This window comes from Conger conger, chromosome 6 (genome assembly GCF_963514075.1).
Source record: "Conger conger chromosome 6, fConCon1.1, whole genome shotgun sequence".
Taxonomy (NCBI): Eukaryota; Metazoa; Chordata; class Actinopteri; order Anguilliformes; family Congridae; genus Conger; species Conger conger.
The window spans coordinates 24638790-24664387 of NC_083765.1; the positions used below are offsets into that span (position 1 = coordinate 24638790).

Consider the following 25598-nt stretch of genomic DNA (forward strand, 5'->3'; position numbering starts at 1 on the left):
AAAATTCTGTACAGTGGTCCTTGCTCAACCAACAGAGCCATCCTTCCTTGCCTGGCTTTGACAAGAGTATAAAAACTTTACCGTATCCAAAACGGCTTCCAAACTACTGTGTCCTCAAATTTTCTTAAAAGCAGTGTCCTTAAAATGCCTGGATGATCTACATATTTCCGGTGTTTGCTGAGTAGTTCAGGAGCATATTGTTCAGGAAGTTAACCATACTCTGTATGAGGTCCCACATAGAGTAAGAGGCTTGTCCTTTGGATGACTTTGGAATGTTCATGAAGAATTCATATCAACCACCTTCACTTATTTTTGTGATAAAAACACACCAGTCAGTCTTCTAAAACATGGGATTTTTTTAAACCTCACTCAAAAACACAACATGTAGGCTAATGTTTCTGACAAAGTTAAGATCTCCATTCCTCAACATGCGATCATGATCCTGAAGCTCCTGAACTCATCCTACAAAAAAAATGGCCTCTTCTGTATGAACGTGCATTGATTCGCTCCTCTTTTTAGCACACATTTTCCTTCTCGCTGGAAGCTTTCATTTTATACTTTATTTACTTTATCATTTTAAGCTTTATTTTATACCCTTAGTGGAAGGGAGGAAAAACAAAGGAGCAGGGAATATAATTGCTCCCTCCTCTTTCGTAATTGAGAACCAAACCCCACTTGGACTGGCCTCCATATTTCATCCTGGTATTTTGGGGATTCCCCCCTTGAAGTAAGGGAAGGAAAAAAGAAGAAAGCCTTCAATTTGGATTTGAATCCCAGGGCTCTTTCCAATTGCTTATTTTTCACCTCGTTCCTTGGCTGACCAAGAAATCGATTGAAATAGAAGCCAAGGTTGGGTGCCTCCCAAAGTTTTCTTGAGAAAGAAAGCAAGTGCATCTGTTGCAAAAGTATTCTTTTGGAATGCGTGTAAATGATCGATCTGTGGAGTCACTTCTCCCCATATGCCATGTCTGTAACTGATGTTTGTCAGAGCAAGGACTTTCCGTTTGCCAAATTCACATTTTCTCGATTCCCCCCTTTTCTTGCTTCCTTCTATAATTTATATAATCTGTTATTTAGCTGATGCTTTTATCCAAAGTGACTTACAGTTGATTAGACTAATCTTATCGTGGCTACACCGGGGCTTGAGCCACCAAACTTCCAGGTCCCAATCTTGTACCTTATCCACTATGCTCCAGGCTGCCCCAATGGGTGGAGCAAGGAGCAAGGAGCAAGGAAAGGGAGAAGGAGGTGCAAAATAAGCTATTGGAAAGAGCTCCTGAAACCCTGGAAATACGTATATTATCCGGGGATTTTAAGTACAGTACATTTAAAGAAAATTTCGCCTACTTAACTTTCTCCTTCGGTGCACTCATTGAACTGATTGTCGCGTCACTTTTGAGCCAGTAGGGCCACCGTTCCAGATGACTCTCCCATTTTTCCTCTATTCTGACCGTAAAACGGCGAGCCCAGTCCAGAAATTGTATAGCCAGTACGAGTACCCAGCCAAGCTATAACTAGCAAGCAATTGGGTGTGTTTCTACACAGGGGGCTCAGCATTCACAATGAGGACAATAACAACACCCTCCTGACATTTACAGCATACACGAAGTGGATCTGTCGAGGCACAAGTAATAGCCATGGATACAAGCGACAGTAAGGTAAACAGGATTATCTAACGAGGGGCAGGATTTCTCAGATCTCAGATAGCTGACGTTAGGCCTCGAATATAAATTATTTTGGCTTTTACTGTAAAGACAGCCACATTAATGGATTAATTAATGTGGCTGTCACGACTGTATACGTCCTTGGCTTTTAATTGTAATGTTACACGAAGTATAAATGTTAACGTTTGACTAGCCAGCCAATAATAAATTAGCTAGAGCTAATGCTGTCAATGTCGTAGCGTTAGATTGCTAAATCACCTAGCGGACTAGCTAACGTTAACTACAAATTATTTCAGGTCGGAGTTTACGTTAGCTAGCTAGACTAGCCAATGTTACAATACTTAACGTTTGCAAATGGAAGTCGTGTTAATTAAATGTAACGTTACCCAAACAGCTGAGTTGGCTGCCTAACGTTATTGTTATGAGCTAACGAACGAGCTAGGTGGCTAAGTTAGCTAATTGTAACGTTGATTTTCAGTCTTACAGTTTATAGCCTAGCGAATCTAGCTAACATGAATGTGTTTTAATTAAAATGTAACGTTACACAAACACCTGAGTTGGCTAACGATATATATTGTTTTGAGCTAACAAGCGAAGTGACGTTTATTGACTGATTACGCCAAACATCACCGATCAGCTGTAGCTAGCCGTTTATCTTTGCCAGTTGATATTAACGTTAATTGTAGATTGCATATGGGTATTTGCAAAAACAGCGTACGTTCTTAAATTAGCCAGACTAATCAGAAATAACAGCCCTACTGCCACCTGTCAACACTATCGCTATCATGATATCAATGAATAATTCGGTTTTTGTAACTTGTAACTTCTAACTAAACTTAGCTAACTAAATAAGGGACTGTGTTATTCAACGCACGTGGCGGCGTATATTGAACATTTTGTTGGGTTATTGCCGTTTTGTCTGTTCGTTTTCCAGAACAGTAGTTCAACAAGCTGAAACTTAAATACCATACCATACCATAGTTAACATCTGAGAGGTTAGTTTTTGATTATGAACGTTATCTTAGTAGTTTAGTATGTTAACCTTAGCTAAGTAACTGCAGCCTGGGCAAGATTTAATGTGTCATTATCCCAGTTAGTGTGCTAAGTTCTACGGTTGCCACAACTGTGGCAATGGCAACGAGTTGGAAAATTGCAATGGGACATGTGATTAAGGTTACTTGGAACTGTTGTACCTGAGGCGACATTTATTTACCATTAAGTTCACAGAGCTGTTACAGTTACCTAAGTTGCAAAGTTTACATTATAAAGAGGCACTGTTTTGCATGGATGTCTACCTCGAAATCCAAATTAACATTTATATATTTGCATTTAAAACAATGTTTATTATAATTAAGGAATTGTGCGTCTGTAAAGACTACAGCGGACCCCTCTTACTTTGAACTGTGATTGTCATGTCTACTAATGTAATGAAATAATTAGAATATTTTAATAACAAAAATAAGTCCGTGCAATTTTCTAACAGAAAAAAAGTATTTCTATCAAAAAAGAAAAGACAGAAGTGCTGTGCTTCACACTCGGGTCGTGGTTATGCACAATGACGGTGCCTCATCTTAATGTAAACGTTGCAACTATGTAGCTAATGCCCTTCAACTCATTCCTTGACTAATAATTAATAGAATGAATGAAATGTTTCGGTCAAAAGGTAGGAGTGAACACACCTTACCTGCCGACCAAGGCTTGCTCTATTTACGTGATTTGACTGGCGACTCTACTTTCTCTACACTTGGCAAGAACTTTTGTTAAGAGTGACTTGCAATGCCAACACAAGTGCAAACATCAGGGATTCAAGTGCAGCCAGTAATTCCTAAAGGGGCTGGGTATAGTACCAAGCGAGATGGTAAGGCAAGGCCTTTGAATATTAAAGCATGTTCTACAAAGAACAAATATACTCTAATGAGCATTACATTATATTAAACAAACAACATCAAAGAACCACAGACTAAAGCATAAAAAAGGTGAAGTCAGGAGCCAAATCAGATGGATTGTAAAATGAACAGATTGTGTGCCAATATGGAATGATTTATTTATCTGGGGCAATATAGACTTTAAAAAATTGTTTTAGGAAGATAAAGATGACCATTTCATAAGGCCATTCAAGGTCAAATTCGACTTTTGCATATTTTGAATGTACTGGTCTTTGGCCATTTACTTTGCCCAACCACAGATATGCGGGTGGTTTAAATTCAGTTTTCAATATTCAATAATCAATGGCTGGTCCTACTCATTTGTTTAAATTATGGGTTCCAGCTGAGGCAGGGGAAGTGATGTTGGATTGTTCTTTCCACAAGTTGTGTTAATTCCTCTCTACTTTCTCTCTGTCAGAAAAACAGTGCTTTATAGCCATTATATTTTCAATGCTGTTGCACAGTTACAAGGTCATTTGTGGTTGAACTATTGTATAATAATTTGGTTAACTGGCTTGAAACTTTCTGACACATTGGCATCAGTTGTCACCTACCACACTGGCAATGCACAAAGCATGATTTGGCTACAGTTGCTCTGTTTTTAGATTTTGACTGTCCCATTTTCATTAAGCATGGAAAAATGACACAATTCTGAGAGGCATATTGGCATGTTGAGAACTGTAGTTCAGTCGAGAATATAAATCAGCCATCTCAATGAGAGGAAACATTGAATATTTTCCAACTAATGTGAAAACCAACACATTTTTCCAACCCTTCTTAACACATTGTTGTGTTTCCATTGCCTCGGCTTTTTGGTGAGAGATTTAAACTGTGAGCCGTGCTCTCTGTGTATTTCCTGCTCTCTGCCTGTGAAAGTGAGCTGTGAAATACAAGACTCAAAGCTTTGTTTTTAAGTGTTCAGTGAAGTCTTATTCCTGTTCATTAACTTCACTGTGTTGACCATTTGGCATACTGCGCCATAGCTGTCTTCATCAGTCCGTCTCTACATTCTTCTCCTTTGACAAGGACCATAACATCTTACAATGTTGTAAAACTGCTCGGTGCTGTTGCAATGAACAGCTAATGTTAGCTGCACAGATATTAAGATAAGATATCTTTTTTTATTGTCTCAAAGAGAAATTTGTTGTGGATCTGTTACAGTACATACAGCTGACAAGAGGGGAAAAAAACAAGCAAACAAACATCATAACCATTTCATACACATCAAGATATTGCACATTCCCCACAAAATATTGCACCTTATTGCACTAGTTGTTTGTGGTTCAAAGCTTTGAGCTGTAAAGGAGCTGATTGAAACTCTTAATCTGAGGAACATCAAGGCCATGACCTCTCCTAAATTGAATGTATGGCTCCATTTGCTCTTCACTTCTCTCCAGTTGGCATTAACTAGTTAGCAATGACTAATGTCATTGCTAACTACTAACTCATGAAAAGTTAATATGTACAGCTTTGTTAATGTATTTTTACATCATTAATTCATGCTACATTACAACAGCTACATTCGTTCATGTCAATTCATATGAATGCCTAATGTAGTTAATGTATTTGTTCATGGTTATCCCATGTTTTGCTAATCATCATGTAGCTAATATATTAGTTATTGTATTTGACTACAAACGAATGAAAATCTAGTCATGCTTAACTTGTATTCGCTTAATGTGTGTTTACATCATTAATTAATGTTCACTACATGGTTAATGCTAATTAATGTCAAGTGTTGCTGAAAAATGAAGCATATATTTAAGAAGAGGCTCTCAGCCTTTCATTTTTGGTGTCAGCACTACTTTATCCACAGCACATCTGGGGCTGACCTCAGCGCTCCGACACACAATCGCTCCTTTTCACCGAAAAGCTGCCATTTACCTCAACAATGGACGCTCAGACAATCCACAGCTTAAAGTCAACTGTGAGTGCATAAGTGTTGGGCAAGCTGAGGGTGGCGATTCTCAACCGTTCTTTGGACAAGGTGGATCAGGCCACTTATTTACACCCAACACCTTACTTTAAATAATTTACTGTTGTAACCAATTATTGTAGTTTTTGATGGGGCCTCAAAATAATTTGAGCTGAGGGGATAGGGAATATGATTAATTCCTGAAATTGTCTTTGGCTTCTAAATCAGATGGAAATACCATCTTTGAACATTTCATCAAGCCCTGTTTTTTTGTCTCCTAGTTTGAAATTGTACATTGTATTTTTAGGCTAGTCTCATAAAACATACATCTATGCTACAAAATGTGAGTGGCCAGCTACTGATTGTATTCATTTTGCAGTGTGCAGTGTGAGGCTATGGCTAAGTATGTGGTGCCCACAGGGAACAGCACTGGGTTGAATGCACTCAAGTTCTTATAAATTGGTTGACATTTGTCTAGTTCCATCATTGCTATGGGTAATTTAAATTTAAGAATCGTCACTTACAGTACAGCCTACGTTTTTATCAGAATAAGGTGCAGAGTCTAAATCCTGGATACAAGCATAGCTTCTAATAGACTGCTATGTAGTGAAATCTATTCGGTTTACATTTTGCTTTGTTAATGGGTCGACAATTTTGAGTTTGACTTGTACAAGTAAGCTATGCTGCAGGGTTGGTGTGCAGGGTTAATTATAAAGATCTCCATTTCAGATTTTACGGAGCACATTCAGGATTTGAATGTGGTTTTTCTGCAGAAAGTCCTACCCACAGACAGTAGCTCTTGTGGACAATGGGTGTCTGTTTGAGGGCAGATCTGCAGATACACAAGTTATGCCTTCAGTTACTGGCCCCAACCCTCTGCTTTTTCAGTAGGGGAGACATGATTGCAAATGAAGAAAAATAGCAGAAGACTACATTCTACCTTATACACAGATCCAGCTTGAATGACATCACCTATACAAACTGAATTTATACATTGCTTTACAGTGTAAACTTTCCTAGTTTTTTATTTATTATTTTAAGCCTATGATATTGGTAAGTGCTTTCAAAGGTTTCCATGGAGAGTAAAGGAATCGGTATGTCAGGCTCAATGTTGTTGGCTCAGTGGCCATTTGTTTTGTCAGGATGTAAAGTGTTTGCCTAAAATCTTATCTTCGACTTAACACATGGTAACATGGTCTGCGTGTATTTATTGTTTTTCGCACCATTCTCTGCAAACCCTAGAGCCTGTTGTGCGTCAAAATCCCAGGAGATCAGCAGTTTCTGAGATACTCAAACCACCCTGTGTGGCACAAACAATCATTCCACAGTCAAAATCACTTGGATCACATTTCTGTTCTGACATTTGGTCTGAACAACAGCTGAACCGCTTGAGCACGTCTCCGTGCTCTTATGCATTTAGTTGCTGCCACATGATTGACTGATTAAATATTTGCATTCATTAATGTTTGCAAGCTGGTGTACAGGTCTACCTAATAAAGCGCTCACTGAGTGTATATACACACACATAATCCATTATTATAAAAAATATCAATAAGACTTTGAACATTAACACAAGAGAAAGGTATTCATGGTTTTGTGAAGCCTGCCAATTTTTTTTTTTTAAGTTCCCTTTGTCCAACTGAGAACTTGCCCTGGGGTTTATGCTTTCCGAACAACCCTTGGCACTTTTTCCATTTGTCAAGTCTTGGGCACGTCACTTCTTTGTTGGCAGACATCAGACTGGGACCGCCTCTCCAAGTAAAAGGAAACCCAATGGTATTCATAAATGCTCAGGATAGTGTGCACACTTGAGACCAACAAAGCATTAGGAAATGGATAATGTGGCATTGTATACAAATGTGTCTGTTCTTTGAAGGTTATTTGAAGTGTGTTTTTCTTCCTGCTTTAATTTCATTTTAAAGTGAACTTCCGTACGTGTATGGACTGTTGAATGGGTCATAGCTCCTGCTCATTGCATCAGTTTGAGCAGTGCTTGCAGAGCTGTGTGCGTATATAGAGGATGTAGAAGGATAGTTTCCAGGGACCTGCAGTGTACTTGTGGAGAGCAGACTTTGTACCCAGTTATGAATTGTGTCAATGATTACTGGCATCCAGCAGACACGCCAGTTAGCTCAGTGACTTTGTTGACTGATTGACGGCCTTGTTGTTTTCAGTCATTTTACAGCTTTATCAGGGCATGGAAAACAACACAACACAAAGTCTCACTGAATAAGAATAGATTTCATTCCCTGGCCTGCCTCATCTTGAATTTACAGACTGTTTATTTAGTGATTTCCCTTAAAGTGGAATCCGTATTGTACTGGCAGGAAAAAGGCGTCCGTCAAGGTTAAGGTCTACCATCTGTTGTGTGGATTTGTTTTTTTTTCTTGAAAACATTTTCTGGACATGAAAAAAGGATATTTATGTAATCGTGCTGTTACATTCCTGTGGACCCAGCCAGGGGCAAATAGTGCCCCTCACCCAGTGAGATCTGACCCTGTGTGGAAATTGGAGTCCCCGCTAATTGGGGGACAGTGAAGGAGTGAGAGTGTGACACAAGCATGCATGCATGTATGTATCTGTCCATTCTCGGAATAGTGTAGTCCCACCCGCAGCTCAAAATGGTACAATGGCGGGAACAAGGAAATTGAATTTTTTATCTGAAGGTTCCTTACCAGAAGAGATGGTACAGGAATGATGTGAATGAAGTGGTGCTATGTAGGATGTGCAGGAAGATGGCCGCCTGATAAGGGGTTGTGTTTTGGCCAGAAGTAGTGCTGCAGGAAGGCTGATAATGCTGAAAGGCCACGTGAATCTGTGCTGACTCACCAATGACAACAGTGTTTTTAAACATCTCCACTCCAACTGAACCTTGTGTTAGGTCAGTGTTCCACGCACTTTTTATTCAGTGTTCTTCCACTGTACCAAGTGCATAGACTTGCCAACAAGTATTAATGTAAAATTTAGGTAAATACTTTAATTAATTAATGAAATTAACTTTCTGCTACGTAATGTGGCACAGTCCACCGCACCTTTTGAGTGCTTCTATTCATAGATTGAATCATAAATGGAAGTATAATCAAAATACTGACCCCAAATTTGAAAACATGTTATAATATTAAAAACAAATTATAAACATGTAAGTATACGGCCTGATAGAGTTATTGTCATTTATTTCTTTCAAAGTTACTTTTTTAACACAAATGCAATTTATAAAGGCCTTGACAATAATGTGGGGGTCCCAAATTGATTTATATATTAGATTCGCAAATAGGCTTAAAACTATTTGGGATTGCTATGCCCCTTGGTGTCTCAATGTGTATATTGTATTGTATTGTGCCCTGAAAAGATGGTCTCTGAGTTCAGAGTTCCATACTGGCTGAATCCATCCTGTTACTGTCTCTGTTTCCTCACATTGTCCCAGGACGTGAAGCTCTCGGCCGAAGTTGAACCCTTCATCCCCCAGAAGAAAGGTCCGGAAGGTGCTCTGGTTGCAATGAGCCTGTCAGGCGAAGGTGGAGGGGGCAGTGCCGGCAGTGGGGTCGAGCCCACGACCATCCCCAGCTATCTCATCACCTGCTACCCCTTCGTCCAGGAGAACCAGCCCAACCGGTGGGTCCTACCTCTGTGACCTCCACCCCGCTTATAACATAGCAGAATGACCAGGCCTCTCAGCCCAGCAATGCTGGTTAAAGTGTACCTAATAGTTGGTTTACCATAACCGTAGGGTGTCTAGCACCATGTCAAGCCTGGCCTTGAAAACCCTTTCTGCTTTATTTTTATGGAACGTAAGCTTCAGGTGAAACAAATAAGGTAGAAAAAGTAATTGTACAGGGCTGGTGTTAAGAAAAGGATAGAATGGGTGGGTTTCATGACCTTCTGTTTTAAACAAGATTTTATGTCCTGAATACTTCTTGCAGTCTATTCCGTTTTCATTTTGAATACAAGGAAATGTCCACTATATCTACTGTCAGAAGAGAGAGCGTGTCTCTTATTGTTGTCTTGGCACATTCCTTTATTCAGATGGCCTTACAATGCTGCATAATTATTGCAGTTTTGTTGTATGATGAGTTTGGAGCTGGGTCTATAGTTTGAGTGGACTTCTGCACTTCTGAACCTGTTTGGAGTTTTTCAGTTGCTGAACAGTTGCAGTCACCTAATTCATTAAAGGGGAATTGTTTTTATTGAAGTATTTTTCGTGCGTTTATCTCAAATTCTCTGCAACTCTCATTGATGTTTCGTTACATCAGATGATGTGAGTTAAGGGTTCAGTACCGTTTGGTATACGGTGTATTGGTGGGCTATGTCCCTGCAGATGTCATGATGTTGGATCTCTCTCCCGCCAGGCAACTCCCCCTGTATAACGGAGACATGAGATGGCAGCAGCCCAACCCCGGCCCCGGAGGCCCCTACTTGGCCTACCCCATCCTGTCGTCCCCCCAGCCTCCCGTATCCAGCGACTACACCTACTACCAGATCATGCCGGCCCCCTGTGCGCCCATGATGGGCTTCTACCAGCCCTTCCCCTCCCCGTACGGGGCGCCGGTACAGGCGGGGGTGGTCAACGCCGTGTCGACAGACTGCAGCGATCGCACAGCGGCTGCAGGCCAGGCCTTCGGTGTGTCCGGCCAGAGGGGACGGGGCATCGTCCGGACGACCATGCTGCCAAAGGTAACCGCTGATGTGCAAAGCTCATTACATTACATTTATTTAGCTGACGGTTTTATCCGGAGCGACTTAGTTGATTAGACTAAGCAATCTCCCTTGGCTTGGAGCGATGTGGCTACACTGGGGCTTGAACCACCAACCTTCCTGGCCCCTAGCAAATGCTGTTGACGCTAGGCTACAGGCTGCCCACTTTCTTGTGTAAGCTAATCTGCTGATTTTAGGATGCCCTGTTTTTGCCACATTGTGAATTGTAATTCTCCCCTTAAATGTATGTTGTGTCGCAGACCATTGACTCTTGAATGTCCAAGACAAATTAAAGGTTTATCTCATAAAGAGATATTAAAGGTCTATCTCATCTTAATTTGGTGGTTTTGCTTACTCAGCAACTCTCTCAGCCAATGAGGAGCAAGAGACCCCCAATGAGGAGTGTTGCCGTGCAGAAGGAGGTCAGCGCGTCGGGGCCTGACGGCAGGGCGAAGACCGTCCTTCTGGTAGATGCAGCCCAGCAGACCGGTAACTGTCCTTTCACACAGCTAACGTCTCCTCTTCTAACTCCAACTCCAAAGCCATTTCATTCTCTAACCCTTTCAGTCCCAAGCCCAATATGAAGTCCACCTAAATCCACCTGGATCCACCTAAATCCCCAGGGGTCTTGCCTTTGGTTTAGAACTTTGAAAAATGCTACAGTTTCATTACGCAGCCGGAAATATGCTGTGTTTTATGCAAGCCTAACAAACAATACACCGTTGGAAATGTAATGCCATTCATTGCTTTTCAGTCTTCACTTCAATAACATGCACATAGTCGGTTCTTTGCAGGACAGAAGTTATACTGTAATTGATTGCGCACTGGTAATTGCATCTTGGTTACTGACCCGAGAAGCTTGCATGTGAACTCACAGTGTTCTAGAGCACCTATAAAACGTAGATATATCCTGTAACCATAGTGGAAAAAGGGATGAATGCAAAAAAACACCACGCCGACCCAACTTAAGCGGTTAAACATTGGCAAAACTTTCAAACAGTGTATTGTGTGTCCAGATTGATTGAAAATGTCACAGGCCCGTTCGACTTAAGGGGTTAAACAATTATAGCACTTCTCATCTACATCATTTTTCATACATTTCTGATGCATTTTTACATTTTGTCACTCCGGTTTCCTTCCTCATCCTTAAAATTGGATTAGTTGTAAGATTAAATCTCATTACCGTGGCAGAAATGAAATTGCTGGTAATCATCATTTTGTGTGTTTGGACAGTAATAACATTATGTGAAAGCTGTAGAACATTAATACGTGAATGAGGTTTCCCGGCCCCTGCTCTGCGTCTCAGAGCCCTGCGTGTCTGCAGACGTCTCTGCGACACAGCTGATGGATGTCCGCTTGCATCAGCACCTCCATCCATCCGTATAATTGAATGGGTTTTTCTGGAGCTCTGCGTATTCCTGTGCAGTCAGGGAGGTGTCATTGATCACCGTGTGACTCCAGTAGCAATAGTGAAAATAAAATAATTTCTTCCCACTTTCTCACCCCCTGCCACCCAGCTCCTCAACATTAGTAGTTTGTATGTAAATGCAAATGATGCCCAGATTTCATTCTCCCAGTGCTGATGTGGCTGCAAAGGTAAAAGGCGAATGACCATCCTCCGCTGGCCGGACGCGGCGTGCGGTTCTGCTCGCTGTGGGTGTCAGAACGTAGCTGATGTAAGCGACTCGTTCGTGATGTACCATCCCTGTCCCCCTGTCCGCCCCTCAGACTTCCCGGGGGACGTCTCCAGCCGCTCGCTGTCGGAGAGGGCCAGCCCGCTGCTGTGGAAGAACAAGCCCCGGAGGAGACGGGCGTCCCAGCCCACGGCCGAGTCCTCCAGCGAGCACGGAGCCAGCGAGGCGGACATCGACAGCGACAGCGGCTACTGCAGCCCCAAGCACAACCAGGCAGCGGGGACTGCCCCGCGGAGCGCGGAGCACGGCGTGTCCACGGTACGGCCCGCCTGACCTGCCCGACCTGCCCACTGTACGCACTCCACCCAGTCAAAGCACAGTCACTGCTTTGAGCACTTTTTAAATAGTCAGCCAGTCCACCAGTTTGACCACCAGCTGAACCAGCTTTGACCAGCATTGACCAGCCACAAACAAGTTATGACTAGCTACAGGTGTCAAAAACACAGCGGAAGTCATCTTCAAACCAGCTTATCGTCCCAGCTGCACTCCAAAAAGTGAATTTTAGTCTTGTGATAAGACTTAAGATCATATTTTCTTTCTCAAGAGGAAAACATGTTTTAGGTATATTTATATCTTATTTATCAAATGTAATACTAAAAATATTTTGGTTTTTGCAGTGCTGCTCAGCACAAAAAATAAATCAACCTCAATAAGTATACTTCTATTAATTATTTGCTAAATAAATCTGTCAGTAAGGCTCATTTCAAGATTTGGGGTGAAATTTTTGCTTCTCAAGTAAATGGTAACTTAAAACAAGCTAATCGTTTATACTTGAGAAAAAAATAAGATCTTAAGTCTAAGTCTACTAAGTCTAAAATGCTTGTTAAGGCGGTTGTGTTTTGCAGTGTATGTAGCTGTGAGTACCACGGCAACAACACATTTTTGTCACTGCTCATTTTACCCAGACACCAGTCAAAGTTCTAAGTACTTTGTCCCTTAGGAACACCATTTACTGAAACGTTATGCTTTTCAAAAGCATTTCTGAAAACTAGAGGCAGTACATATTGTACCTGTATCCAGGTGACCTGAATTTTGTATGGAAATCTAAATGCTTCCCATTCTTTCGTGTTGAATAGTAACTGCATCTCTTTTCTGTCTGTGTTTTCTGAAGGGAGTTGAAGCTGGAGTGATGACAGGTAGGCCTCAGTTCTTTTGTGAATGGTGCGTTTCCTTGGCTTAGGCCTGGTAGTTTTGTGTGTTGAAGCTGTGTGTTGTGTCTGTTTTTTCACAGCGGTGAGCTGGGTCAATGTGGCATCCCAGGCCACTCAGAAACCCTGGGTGGACAGAACGGCTGTCTACTACAGAGGAGGGAAAGCACCCGACCAAAGAAACGGCCCCCAGGCACCGTCCTTTCAACAGGTGCGTCACTCTGAACAGGTGCGTCACTCTGAACAGTGCACGTTTGCACTTCTTTATGATGCCAATTGCCGTCATCCAGGTTCAAGGAGTTAAGGAACTATGAGAATAGTGTTAATGGAATATACACCATATCAGTGATTTCAAGTTGCATCTATGCTGCTCTTATGACAGCCAATGGCCGAGTGGCTAAGGTTCTGGGACCTGGAAGGTTGGTGGTTCAAGCCCCAGTGTAGCCACAGTGAGATCAGTGCAGCTGTTGGGCCCTTGAGCAAGGCCCTTAACCTCATGGGGGATTACCCCCTGCTTAATCTAATCAACTGTAAATCCCTTTAGATGGAAGCATCAGCTAAATACCTATAATGCAATGAGTGCATAGAAATTGGAACAACGTAGTCCATTCAGAAAACCATAGAACATGTGTTGAGGTATCGTATCTCTGAGCAGTTCTCCGTTTCCCTCAGATGGACTTCCAGGCGGGGTACCACGGGCGAGGCTGTGGCCCCTCGTCGGACAGGGGCCCCGGGCTCCCTAAAAGGCTGCAGGAGGGTACGGTGCAGGTGGCTACCCAGCCGCCTGGGGCCCAGCTCAACACCGAGCCTCTCTATTTTGAGGTGAGCTCACTCCTCCCTCTGGTGTGCTCTGCTGTTAGCAACACCATGTTGTGTCCCTGCTGATGAGCCCCTAGTGGCTAATGGTGCTTCACTGGGACTTGGAAGGTTGGTGGTTCAAGCCCCAGTGTAGCCACTGTAAGATATGTGCAGCTGTAATTCACTTTGCATAAAAGTGTCAGCTAAATAACTGTAATGTAACAGTTACTGTAATAAATGTTTCCCAATGCACTGCGATTGTGGTGGTAGGCCATATTCATTCCAGCACATTAGACACATTTAATGTGTTAAAAGCCTGATTTTAGACCTTTAGGCATATACCTAAATCTTTTAGCACACATGAAACAAATAACATGACCAATGATTGGTCATGATATTTGTTTTGCCCCAGTTGTTGGTTGTGTTATTAATTTTGTTTGCTAAAAGGCTTCGTAAAGCAGGCTCTAAGGTGTTGAGTACGATATCACCACTCCTTTAGGATGAAGATGAGTTTCCGGAGCTGGTTTCTGGGGGAGCCACACCTCGGAGTAAGCCGGAACAGGCACAGCCCAAGATCCCTAAAAACCTGGTGAGAGGAATGGTCTGGATCTGCATTACTGGCACTAGCCATGCACTTTCTACAGTTTAACTTTGAAAACGCACATCTGTGCAGCTAGAGCTGAACACCTCAGCCTCTCCCTAGAGCGGCCATCATCAAATCTGGCCCTCAAATCCAAATCCAGCCTGGTTTTCTTTTCTCCCTGGAGATTAGCTGATCAATTACTGCCACTGACTCTTCACACCTGACTCCCAGGTAAAGGGAGGGTGGAAAACCAGCAGTTCTCAGACCTTGAGGACCATGACTTGATGATCCCTGCCCAAGAGCAGTGAATACTGGCTGCTGTTCTGCTCTCCTCCCTCCCACAGCTTGAGAACCTTCCGGAAAGCTCCCCCATCAGCATCGTGCAGACACCCATCCCCATCACCACGTCAGTGCCCAAAAGGGCAAAGAGCCAGAGGAAGAAGGCCCTGGCAGCTGCTCTGGCCACGGCACAAGAGTACTCCGAGATCAGCATGGAGCAGAGGAAACTGCAGGTGTGTGTCTGTGTCTGTGTCTGTGTCTGTATCAGTGTCTGTGTCTATGTCTGTGTGTGTCTGTGTGTCAGCATGGAACAGAGGAAACTATAGTCTAGTCTAGTGATTGACTGGAAACCAGAACGTTGGAAGTTCAAACCCCGGTGTAGCCTCAATAAGATCAGTGCAGCTGTTGGGCCCTTAAGCAAGGCCCTTAACCCCCACATTGCTCCAAGGGTGGGATTAGCCCCTGCTTAGTCTAATCAACTGTAAGTCGCTTTGGATAAAAGCATCAGCTAAAGCACAAATTATTATAAAAATGTTATGACTCTGGCTGGAAGAAAAACCAGCATACACAGGCAGTCCCCAGGAAGCACCTCTATAGTCGTGCTAACTGCAGCTGCTCTGTGGATTCTGCCTGCAGGAGGCCCTGACTAAAGCCGCGGGGAAAAAGAGTAAGACCCCGGTGCAGCTGGACCTGGGAGACATGCTGGCCGCCCTGGAGAAGCAACAGCAGGCCATGAAGGCCCGCCAGCTGACCAACACTAAGCCCCTCTCCTACACAGGTACCCTGACCCCCTGACTCGCTGATTCCCTACCCCTGATTCCCTGCCCCTGACTCCCTGCCCTTGACTCCCTGCCCCTGACTCCCTGCCTCCTAATTCACACCTTGCATACATTTAGGGAGCCTATTGTAGAATATCTCTTCGATGGGAAAGCAGTTCTCCCTACTATATAATAAATACATGAAAAGAAAACGCTGCTTAAAGGCCCACCCACCCCACCAAGAGTGATAACTATCGATGGAAACTATGAACAATAATAATGTGAGCATCCACACTGCTGAACAATAACATTCTGTAAATAGTGGTGCCATTTCATCTGCCATTTTGAATGTGATGCCCTATAAATTCAGATGAATTTTGATTGGCTGTCAGTGCAACTGGAAAAAATTGCGATGTCATTCATCAGTATAGTTGTCGTTATAGTTGAGGTGTGGATTCCTCCATCCTCTTGTTTTAAAAATCATTCTAACTCAATATATTTATAGTTATCGTTATAGTTGCCATTCTTGGTGTAGATGGACCTTAACACTAGGAAAGGCCAAATGAAATGCAAGGTCAGTCTGTGAGTGTCTGCCAGTCTGGGTTAACGCCTGATGGTCTTTACTGTGTGTTCTCCTGCTAGTCGGCACGACCACCCCGTTCCACAGCAAGGACTCGGGCAACAAGGCGCCGGGGCAGAAGGGCCAGGCCTATGTGGGGCCCCACAATGCACTGGACTCCAGCGCTCCCCGCATGAAGAGGGGGAAGGAGAGGGAGGTGCCCAAAGTGAAGAGGCCCACTGCACTGAAAAAGGTGACCAACGCGGGGCAGTGTGGAGCCCACTCCCTGAGCGTACACAGGAGTTTTATTCTCTGGAGTCTAAGATTGCCTTTCCCCAAACCCCCTAGACTCAGCTGAAAAATATACTGTGTTTTATATTTATTTTAAAAAGTGAGCAAAATGGAAAGGAATTTGTAAGCCTCAAAACTTTCCCTGCATTATCACGCTAACCACCACACTAAATCTCCTGGAAGCCACCACTGCCATTTCAGCATACGATGCTGTTATCCAGGCATGTTGAATGATGGGCACCCGATGGAAGCAATCACATTTAATGCTGCATTCAGAACATATTCCAATAAATATACCTCCCATGATGAGCTATAACACGCTGGTGTCTAAATGAAGCCCATTACGAAAGACTATTGCTGGCTGGTGTTCACTGTCAATGCTCATGTCGCTATCCAACTCTGCTGTGTTGATGTTAGGGTGTTTCCATCCATAACCCAAAGCTGGAGTACCTCCAGTCCAGCGTTATTGAGGAGGGTCGTGAGTAGGATGAATGGGATCAGAGTGAGAGTCGTGTCCGTCTCTCTGTTCTAGATCATTCTGAAGGAGAGGGAGGTGAAGAAGGGGAAGCTCTGTCTGGACCAGGGCGGGGCGGGGCAGGAGGAACAGGCTGGAGAGGAGCTGCACTTTTCGGATGACCTGCCCCGAGAGAGCGTGTCCCAGGAGGGTGAGCACCAGTCCTACTGAACTCCTGCTAAGACCTCACTGCAAAAACCAGTATTTTAGTCTTATTGTCAGACTTTTTGGTAAATAAAACATTTTCCAAGATTTGACAATGGAATAAGAAAATTTCACTTGAAGCAAACGCTACCTGAAAATAAGTGAAAAACGAATATACTTGAGAGGGAAAATAAAGATCTTAAGTCTTATTACAAGTCTAAAACGCTTGTTAAGTCGCTTTTTGCAGTGCAGCTGGGACTGGTTTTTGACACTTCTAGCTGGTGGTCAAACTGGTGGACTGGCTGACTGTATCGGCCGGTCAGCTGGTTGACCAGCTAAAAGTGTTGAATCTTAAACCAGCTTGACCATGTCATTCAATGTGAACACACTTTTGGACTGCATCGTCATGGATTTCAATTAGATTTGGCATGCTGATTTGGCCTTGTAAGAAACTACAACTACCCGAATTACATTAGTCTGTAATTGTTAATCTGGGAGAAACAGGCTAAACTAGTTTGCAGTAATTGGTGTAACTCCCATGTAGGTAATAAAAAAATGATTCTTATCTGTTTTTAGGTCTTCACCAGGTCTTACTTGTCTGAAGTAGCATCACACAGTTTTGTATCTCTAATTCCTTCCTTTGCAGACAACAGTCTGAGCATGCCCAGTGACGCCTCGCTGTCGCCGGCCAGTCAGAACTCGCCCTACAGCATCACGCCCGTGTCCCAGGGTTCCCCCGCCAGCTCTGGGATCGGGAGTCCCATGGCCACATCCGCCATCACCAAGATCCACAGCCGCCGGTTCCGAGAGTGAGTCCCGCCAACTCCGAGACCTCCTCCTCTATCCTTTCTCTCTCTCTGGTGATCAGGTTTCATCTCAAGCATTCTCCACAGAAAAAACTTACTTTCAAACTCCCAATTATATGAATATATAATATATGTATGGTGGGTAATATTTCAGTGAATAATAATAATAATACATGATTAACTTTACTGATACAGCACTTTTCAAAACATGGTTACAAATTTCAAAATACCCGTAGAGGAAACCAATTTAGAATGAATTAATAAATAAACAGATACACAGATAAAATGTAAAAAAAAAAAAATGTGTTTTAACTGAAATACCCTGTATTAAAGTTGCTTTCAAACCTGCTATAGCATTTAGGTGGCTAATTGAAGAACGGGAAAGTAAAAAAATCGGGTTTTCACATGTATATCATCCTCTTATGGTCAAGACTCTTCTCGATTGCAGTTCTGCGGGCGTTTTTGTTTTCTGAAGTTGCTGTCGAGTGAAGTTAACTGAACTGGCTCAAAATGGCCGACAGTTTTGGGCGAGGAGGAGAAAATGGATTTCACTCAAAATTCCTTGCCCACCCGGGAAACAAAAAAAATATATATCCACGAACTAAGACGTCCTCTGTGAGCATTAATAGGCCCTTTTAATGAAGGCCTATACAATAAGGGATTGTACAGTGTATGGTACAAGCGCACTGCGCATCGCTCTGTTCTCCACACAATGTATGCCACCCTTTACAGACGGGCCTTTGTTGTGTGAAAAGTCGACCGCAGTAAGCACATTGTCCCAGCCTACCCGCGTCTTACAGATCCTGCATTTTAACAGCTTCTGCCCTCCCACCGCTCCTATACCCACACCACTCCCCACAGGCCCTCTCTTTATTGTGCTGCAGGAGGTTAACCCCGTTTGTGCTCTTTTGAAGATCGATGTGGATGTTTGACGGCACTTCTTAAAACCATGGCTTTGTGCTTCTCTCTCACCCTGCGTGTGTGTGGTTTGTGCATTTGTGCGTGTGTGTATTTGTGTGGGTGTGCGTGCTTGTGTGTGTGTTTGTGCCTGTATGTGTATTCATTTTTGTGTGTGTGTTTGTGCATGCATGTGTGTATTCATGTGTGCCTCTGTATTTGTGTGTATGTGCTTATTTGTGTGCACTTGTGTGTATATTCGTATGTGTGTGCACTTGTGTTTATTTATTTGTGTGCACTTGTGTGTGTATATTTATTTGTGTGCATGTGTGTGTGTGTGTATTTATTTGTGTGCATGTGTGTGTGTGTGTATTTATTTGTGTGCACGTGTGTGTGCGTGTATATTTATTCGTGTGTGTGTGTGTATATTTATTTGTGTGCACGTGTGTGTGTCCCAGGTACTGTAACCAGGTGCTGAATAAGGAGATAGACGAGAGCGTGACCCTGCTGCTGCAGGAGCTGGTGCGGTTCCAGGAGCGTGTGTACCAGAAGGACCCCTCCAAGGCCAAGGCCAAGCGCAGGCTGGTCATGGGTCTGCGGGAGGTCACCAAGCACATGAAGCTCCTCAAGATCAAGTGTGTCATCATCTCCCCCAACTGCGAGAAGATCCAGTCCAAAGGTCAGAGGTCACCCGTACCCCACAACGCGGTTCAAATGGGTTCAGCAATCTCCCTCAACCAAACCATCTCTCAGATTACTTCTTTAGCTGACACTTTTATCTAAGTGATTTGCAGCTGATTAGACTAAGCAGGAGCCAATCCGTCTAGGACCATAGATACCTCGTCCTTTGAACTTTACTCCCAGCGAGAGCTTTGCATTAGTGATTAGAAATGGAATTAATAGAAAACCTGTAGAAAAAGCTCATTTTTAATGTTCGTTTAAACCCTCCGAATAACCATCTGAGAATATTACTCTTTCTTTTTCAGGTATTCACTGATAATGTGAATTATCAGTAAAATGATCACGTGTGAATGCAAACCTTGCATTCCACACAGTCTATTAGCCGTGTGTTTGCCACCTTGTTTAATTTGTGCCATGGTACATATAAAGAAACATTTTTACAGTTGAATTAAAGTTGTATGTTTAGCAAACAAGCATATCTGTGATTTGTCATCCTGCCACTAGAGGGCAACAGATACTGGTTAGTTGCCATTGGCCTTGGATAAAATCATGAATGATTGAATGTTAAGAAAGGTAAGCGCACCTTGGACTGCACAGCTTGGTGATGATATGGACCGCTGCCTCTCTTGGTCAGGTGGTCTGGACGAAGCGCTGTACAACGTTATCGCCATGGCGCGGGAGCAGGAGATCCCCTTTGTGTTCGCGCTCGGACGGAAAGCGCTGGGCCGCTGCGTCAACAAGCTGGTCCCCGTCAGCGTCGTGGGCATCTTCAGCTTCTCTGGAGCCGAGGTAGGGTAGACGTGCCTCAAAGCATAGTCAATGATGATTGGAAAATGAACAGCATTTATATAGCGCTCTTTCCAGCAACTAGGGCTACACAATTTGCTTTACAGTTAATGCCTCTCATACAGCCATTCACACACAAGCTCATCGGGGGTTAAGTGTCTTGCTCTGTGACACTTCGACACACTCAGGGCAGGGGAACGAACCAGCAACTGCCAGACAACCACTCTCGCCTCCTCAGCTAATGTTGCCCCGAACTTAACTTGGCAGACTTGGGTCAAATTAAAATACTTCGTATTTTGTTGGATTCAAATACTTCTCTTTGCTCAATTGATCTTGCCTGGTGCAGTTGAGCCTACCAAGAGGACCAGAAGGCGGGGTTTACACTTTTTGAGAGTATTTCATAGGTTCCAATACACCAGACAAGCTCAGTAAAGCATGCAACGTGTCCTTGGTCCGTTACACATTCCAAACAATAAAAAAAGGCACAGGACCAAAAAAGTAAAAGTAAAGTCTTCATGGTACTATTGCATGATGGTATTGTATCTCTCTCTCTCGCTTTCTCTCTCTCAGGGGCTGTTCAACCGCCTGGTGTCCCTGACGGAGGAGGCCAGGAAGGCGTATAAGGACATGGTGTCGGCTCTGGAGCAGGAGCAGGCTGAGGAGGCCCTGAAGAACGTGAAGAAGGTCACGCACCACATGGGCCACTCGCGCAACCCGTCCGCCGCCAGCGCCATCTCCTTCTGCAGCGTCATCTCCGAGCCCATCTCCGAGGTCAATGAGAAGGAGTACGGTAAGACCCCAGCACTCAGGCCAACACTGCCGTCTCTGTACCCTCATGCTGGTGTCTACCAGGGCCAGTATGTAGCCTAGTTGCTAAGGTACATGGACTGGGACCCAGAAGGTTGGTGGTTCAAGGCCTGGTGTCGCCTCCTGTTGGGCTCCTTGAGCAAGGCCCTTAATTGGCCCACCAGCTGTGTAGAGCTACACTGTGTAGAGCTATACTGTGTAGAGCTATACTATGTAGAGCTACACTGTGTAGGGCTTGAACCAACTGTCCAGGTCCCAGTCAATCATCTTAGCCACTAGGCCAGTGGTAACCAACCCTGTTCCTGAAGATCTACCATCCTGTAGGTTTTAATTTCACCTGACTCAACTAATTAGCAGATCTCTTGCTGTTGAATTGGGTGACCTTTGCTAGGGTTGGAGTGAAAACCTACTGGATGGTAGCTCTCCCGGAACAGGGTTGGTTACCACTGTGCTAGGCTAGCCCCAATTTAACCAATCAGAAAACTGCAGCGAATCAATCATCCATCTTCTGCTCCTCTGCTCCCTCCACAGAGACCAACTGGAGGAACATGGTGGAGATGTCTGATGGCCTGGAACCAGCTGAGGGCAGTGTGGGGCCAGGCAGCCGGGCAGGGGCCAGAGAGAGCACGACAGCAGCCCAAAAGGAAGACGAGGGCCTCTCGGTCCCTGCACAGACAGCCCCCACCCTGACTTTAACCCCCGCGGCCCCCCAGCACGGGAAGGCCGGGGCACCGGCTGAGAAGGAGGAGGGTAAGACGGATGACCGGTTGGAGTGGGCGTCCCAGCAGAGCACGGAGACAGGATCCCTGGACGGGAGCTGCCGGGACCTCCTCAACTCCTCCATCACCAGCACCACCAGCACGCTGGTGCCCGGCATGCTGGAGGAGGGCGATGAGGAGGACGAGGAGGAAGAGGAGGAGGAGGACTACTCGCCGGGGCCCGTCTCCGTGGACGTGCCCCTCAGCAGCCGGATCGACTCCTGGGTCTCTGAGACGCTCGAGAACCTCCAGCTGGCCAAGAGTCCGGACAGCACGGAGGAGGAAGAGGAGGATGAGGAGGAGGAAGAGGCCGGCGGACACAGCGACGAGGAAGGGTTGGATTTTGCCGAAGTGGCAGATCCGGGGCTGGAACACACTGACCAACCGTTGGAGCCCAAGAGCGTCCCGTGTTGACCGGCAACCACCACCCTCTCCAACCCTTACCGACCAACCAGCAGCTCGCCCTCCTGAGGAGGCGTCTAACTCTGCTGTGACAGGAGCTGTATCATCTCAGGAATCCTGCAGACACCGACCGACAGGCTAACCAACCACCCAACCAACTGGCTCACCAACCAACCGACCCACCAATCGTCTTCGTTCTTTTTTCATTTTCATAACACGCTATTGTCAAGGGAAAGCTCTTCTGTTAGATCCTGTTTGCAGCACCCCCACAGAAACATTTCATCCGCTTTTGACGCCTGTGGGAATGAATATTTCTGCTAAATAAGTTCTAAATTGCTTGAATAAGTAAGAGGTCGTGCCCGCCTAATTTGTCGAGCGGCTCAATACGGCACTCTCATCCCAACATTCCGTTCTGACGACCCTCTGGCTGCGCCGCTCTCCCACCGCTCCGCATATCTGCCAGAAACAATGGGGATTGGCTGGAGGGAGACTCTCTGATGGAGATTCCGCCCATTTTCATTGGCTTAGAAACGATTCCCCATTCCCTCCAGTCTGTCGTGCTGGAAGGCTGTAGCACAGAGCTGATGAAATCTGCGCTCTTAAATCATGATACTGTTGAGCACACATTCAGTTATTTATATGGGTCTTCCAGAAGGTATGCCCTACTGTTCTGCCGGGAGAAAAATATATTGATAAAGAAAATTAATCTGTAGGACGTTCGGAACTTGGCAACCAGAAGTGGGAAAGAATTTATTAATTTAAAAACAAAATGTAGGCTTTCTGGGTTACTCTTAATTCATTAAGTACTGTTTCATTAGGGTATTGATTCTGATTCAGGGCATAGGCTAAATCAGTGTTTGAGCTGTATATTTCATTGAGCTCTGGAAATATATAGTAAAGCTACTACGTAAGGAATTAGAAGCCAGCCAAATCTTAAGAGAAAAACATGATCTTTTTTTTTTGGTGTTTCTCAGATCTGTTTTGTTTTTGTTTGTTTGTTTGTTTCTGCTGTTCATTCTCTTAGTTAAATAGAAAATAAATTGAAAGTGATATTACAGGACTAAAGGAAAAATGTTGATGTACATACTTTGTGTAGGTTACTCTGTACCTGTCTTCTGTAATATTTCCCTGCTTAGATTTAACAGCTTAAACGAGGGGGGTATTTTTAAGTAGTTGCTTCTTGCTTCTTTTTACAGATTTGGGTTGTTTTGTTTATTAATATTTGTTTTCATCTGGTACTCATACTCGATTTTGTGCCAGAAATTAGAATATTTAAACTTTACGTTTTGTAGTTATTTCGTTAACTTTAGTTAAAGTTTACTGCTCTTGTAATGAGGAATCATTTATCACAGCCTTTGTGGGGGTTATTGTCAGAAAAACGATAAAGCACCTCAACATTCAGTTTGTTTTTATGGTCAACGTTGTTTCCATTCGGAGTGTTTTGGAGACGAGAGTGCCAGAGTGCACTGCTTGCGTTTATGTAGTAGTAAGGTCTACACGACTGACGTGATGGAACGCCATTTTGACTCTGCAGCTCTGTAAACTCCCTGCTGACCTGTCTCTGTACTGGGACCCTACTTCCTTTTCAATCCTTTTTTTTGTTCTCCTAAAAAAAAGCTTTATTTATTGTATCCTTGTTTTTTTCTTATGATGTTGTAACTATTGTAATTCTATCGAGTTTGGTTGATGATAACCTTTGATAAAGTGGTGACCAATGAAGCAAGAACCCCTGGTCCCCAACTTGACTCTCATTGGCTGAGAGTTGTAAGCATGAAGATGTGGCCCCGCCTCCCGAGCCAGGGGAAAGACTGCGTGTAATCAATATCATTAAAAGTGAAGAAAAAATGTACCCAAAAAAAAAAAAAAAGAATATTCACATTGTATTAACTTGTGTTACATGTTGAAGTGTACTATGAGACTAATCACAATGTATTTTCACCCCTGATGCTTTAATATACAAGTTTTACAAATGAAAAAAAAAAACATGCGTGTTGAACTGCGTAACGCGAATCACAATAATGACATGCGCTTCAGAAGAAAAAAATAACAAGGATTGTGTGCGGGAATGTTCCTGAGCTTAACACGCATGGGAATGTGTTCGGTTGCCACGGGAGCAGTTGAATGTTAAGAAGTAAACGTGTTGGTGCTAAATGAAGGTCTCCTTTGTTGGATCAATGGTACTGTCTTTTCAGGACTTATGTCAACTATTACTCCATTTTGTTTATACTATGTGTATCGAGTAATAATAGCAAATGCGTCCTTTGCACTATGTAAATACTAGTGAACTTCCTATTGTAACTAATGTGAAAGAAATGGTTGTATGCGATACCCTTTTCAACGTATTGCTTGTCTTTATATTACTATTTATGGCTGGTTCTTTAAAACTGTACAGCACTGGCAACTTGTAGATGCTTCCCGTAAAATAACTGTTATCCAATTTGGCTCTCGATTGATTATTAATATTATTAAAATATGTTGTTTAAGTTAACCTCTTAGTGTTTGTGTGACTCCTCCTACAATGGCACACTGGTGTTTTCTTGGGTCGTGATATAGGCATATAGTATTTTACATTTTAAGAAAACTAATTATTTGAAACAAGCATTTATAAAGGCAAAACGGCCAGTGATCACATTTCTGAGTCATCGGTCATCTTTTGAATGAGCATCATCCACCCTATGAATTGGGCCGGTGAGGTATTAATGTAATTTGGCCTCTGTAAACATGTCCTCGAAGGACAGTTAGTGGACCCATTCAATTCCAAAATCACCTGGAAACTGGAAGTAATTCATTACTCTTTCTACGTGTGTATAATGGATTGTAAGATGGCCTTCTTCATGCGCACCATATTTGTACATGTAGTAGTTGTCTCTGCCACCACAAGAGGGAGCCAAAGCTCAAAGTGCCTCCTGGCTGGTTAGTGAGTCACCATCTGCGGTAATGCAGCAGGCAGGATCTTTTAAAGGTCATTTTAATGGTCATACGACCAGTCAAAACTGATGCTGGTTCTCAGCAAAATGTGGGAAGCTGGACTTATTTTTTTCATTGTTTGCATCATTTACTGTCCTAAGGTTGGTGATGCTCAAAATCAAATGTCAAAATGTATCGCGTAAATGCAAAGGAGATAACTGGCCAAAGTGCATCGGCATGTGCGAAAATCAAATTTAAATGAGTAAACGATGTCATGAAATCTAGATGGAAGTATAAATAACTCCAGATAAGAAGATGCCTAATGTGTGTACTTCACAAAGTATAAACAACGTTTAGTCCCACACAACTGCCCACATACTTAGTCTTCACTGATGGAAAAACACCCTGTTTTACAGAGTTCGTTACATCGTTATAGCCCACTTCAATATCTAAATGCATTTTGTGATGCAAAGGTTAATTAACCATTTTTCATTTTTTTGTGCCTAGCACCAAATTGCCCGAAGCTTATTTTACGAATGGAATTAATACCCTCCCACACACATCGCATTATTGTTTAAAAAGCCATTCAT

The 25598-nt window shown here is 43.6% G+C and overlaps 1 protein-coding gene across 2 annotated transcripts; it reads left to right on the plus strand.

Annotated features, from left to right (window-relative positions):
- Positions 1–1460: 1460 nt before the first annotated feature.
- On the plus strand, positions 1461–24589 carry LOC133131242 (selenocysteine insertion sequence-binding protein 2-like). Of its 2 annotated transcripts, none has more exons than XM_061246503.1 (18): positions 1461–1658; positions 8929–9116; positions 9851–10175; positions 10556–10685; positions 11925–12148; positions 13002–13026; positions 13122–13267; positions 13711–13860; positions 14336–14425; positions 14764–14931; positions 15335–15476; positions 16099–16268; positions 16839–16971; positions 17611–17773; positions 19126–19346; positions 19983–20137; positions 20705–20924; positions 21473–24589. In XM_061246503.1, exons 1-18 carry the CDS (start codon positions 1638–1640, stop codon positions 22111–22113), a joined length of 3312 nt encoding a protein of 1103 aa, XP_061102487.1. In that variant the 5' UTR covers positions 1461–1637; the 3' UTR covers positions 22114–24589. The 2 variants fall into 2 exon arrangements, with proteins under 2 accessions (XP_061102487.1, XP_061102488.1); XM_061246504.1 differs by having other exon boundaries at positions 13122–13249.
- Positions 24590–25598: the final 1009 nt, after the last annotated feature.

Coding starts and splice junctions, on each gene's coding strand:
- LOC133131242 (XM_061246503.1), top strand. CDS start 1,638: ATGGATACAAGCGACAGTAAG. Junction 9,117..9,850: donor CAGGAGAACCAGCCCAACCG/GTGGGTCCTACC, acceptor CTCTCCCGCCAG/GCAACTCCCCCTGTATAACG. Junction 13,027..13,121: donor TGAAGCTGGAGTGATGACAG/GTAGGCCTCAGT, acceptor GTTTTTTCACAG/CGGTGAGCTGGGTCAATGTG.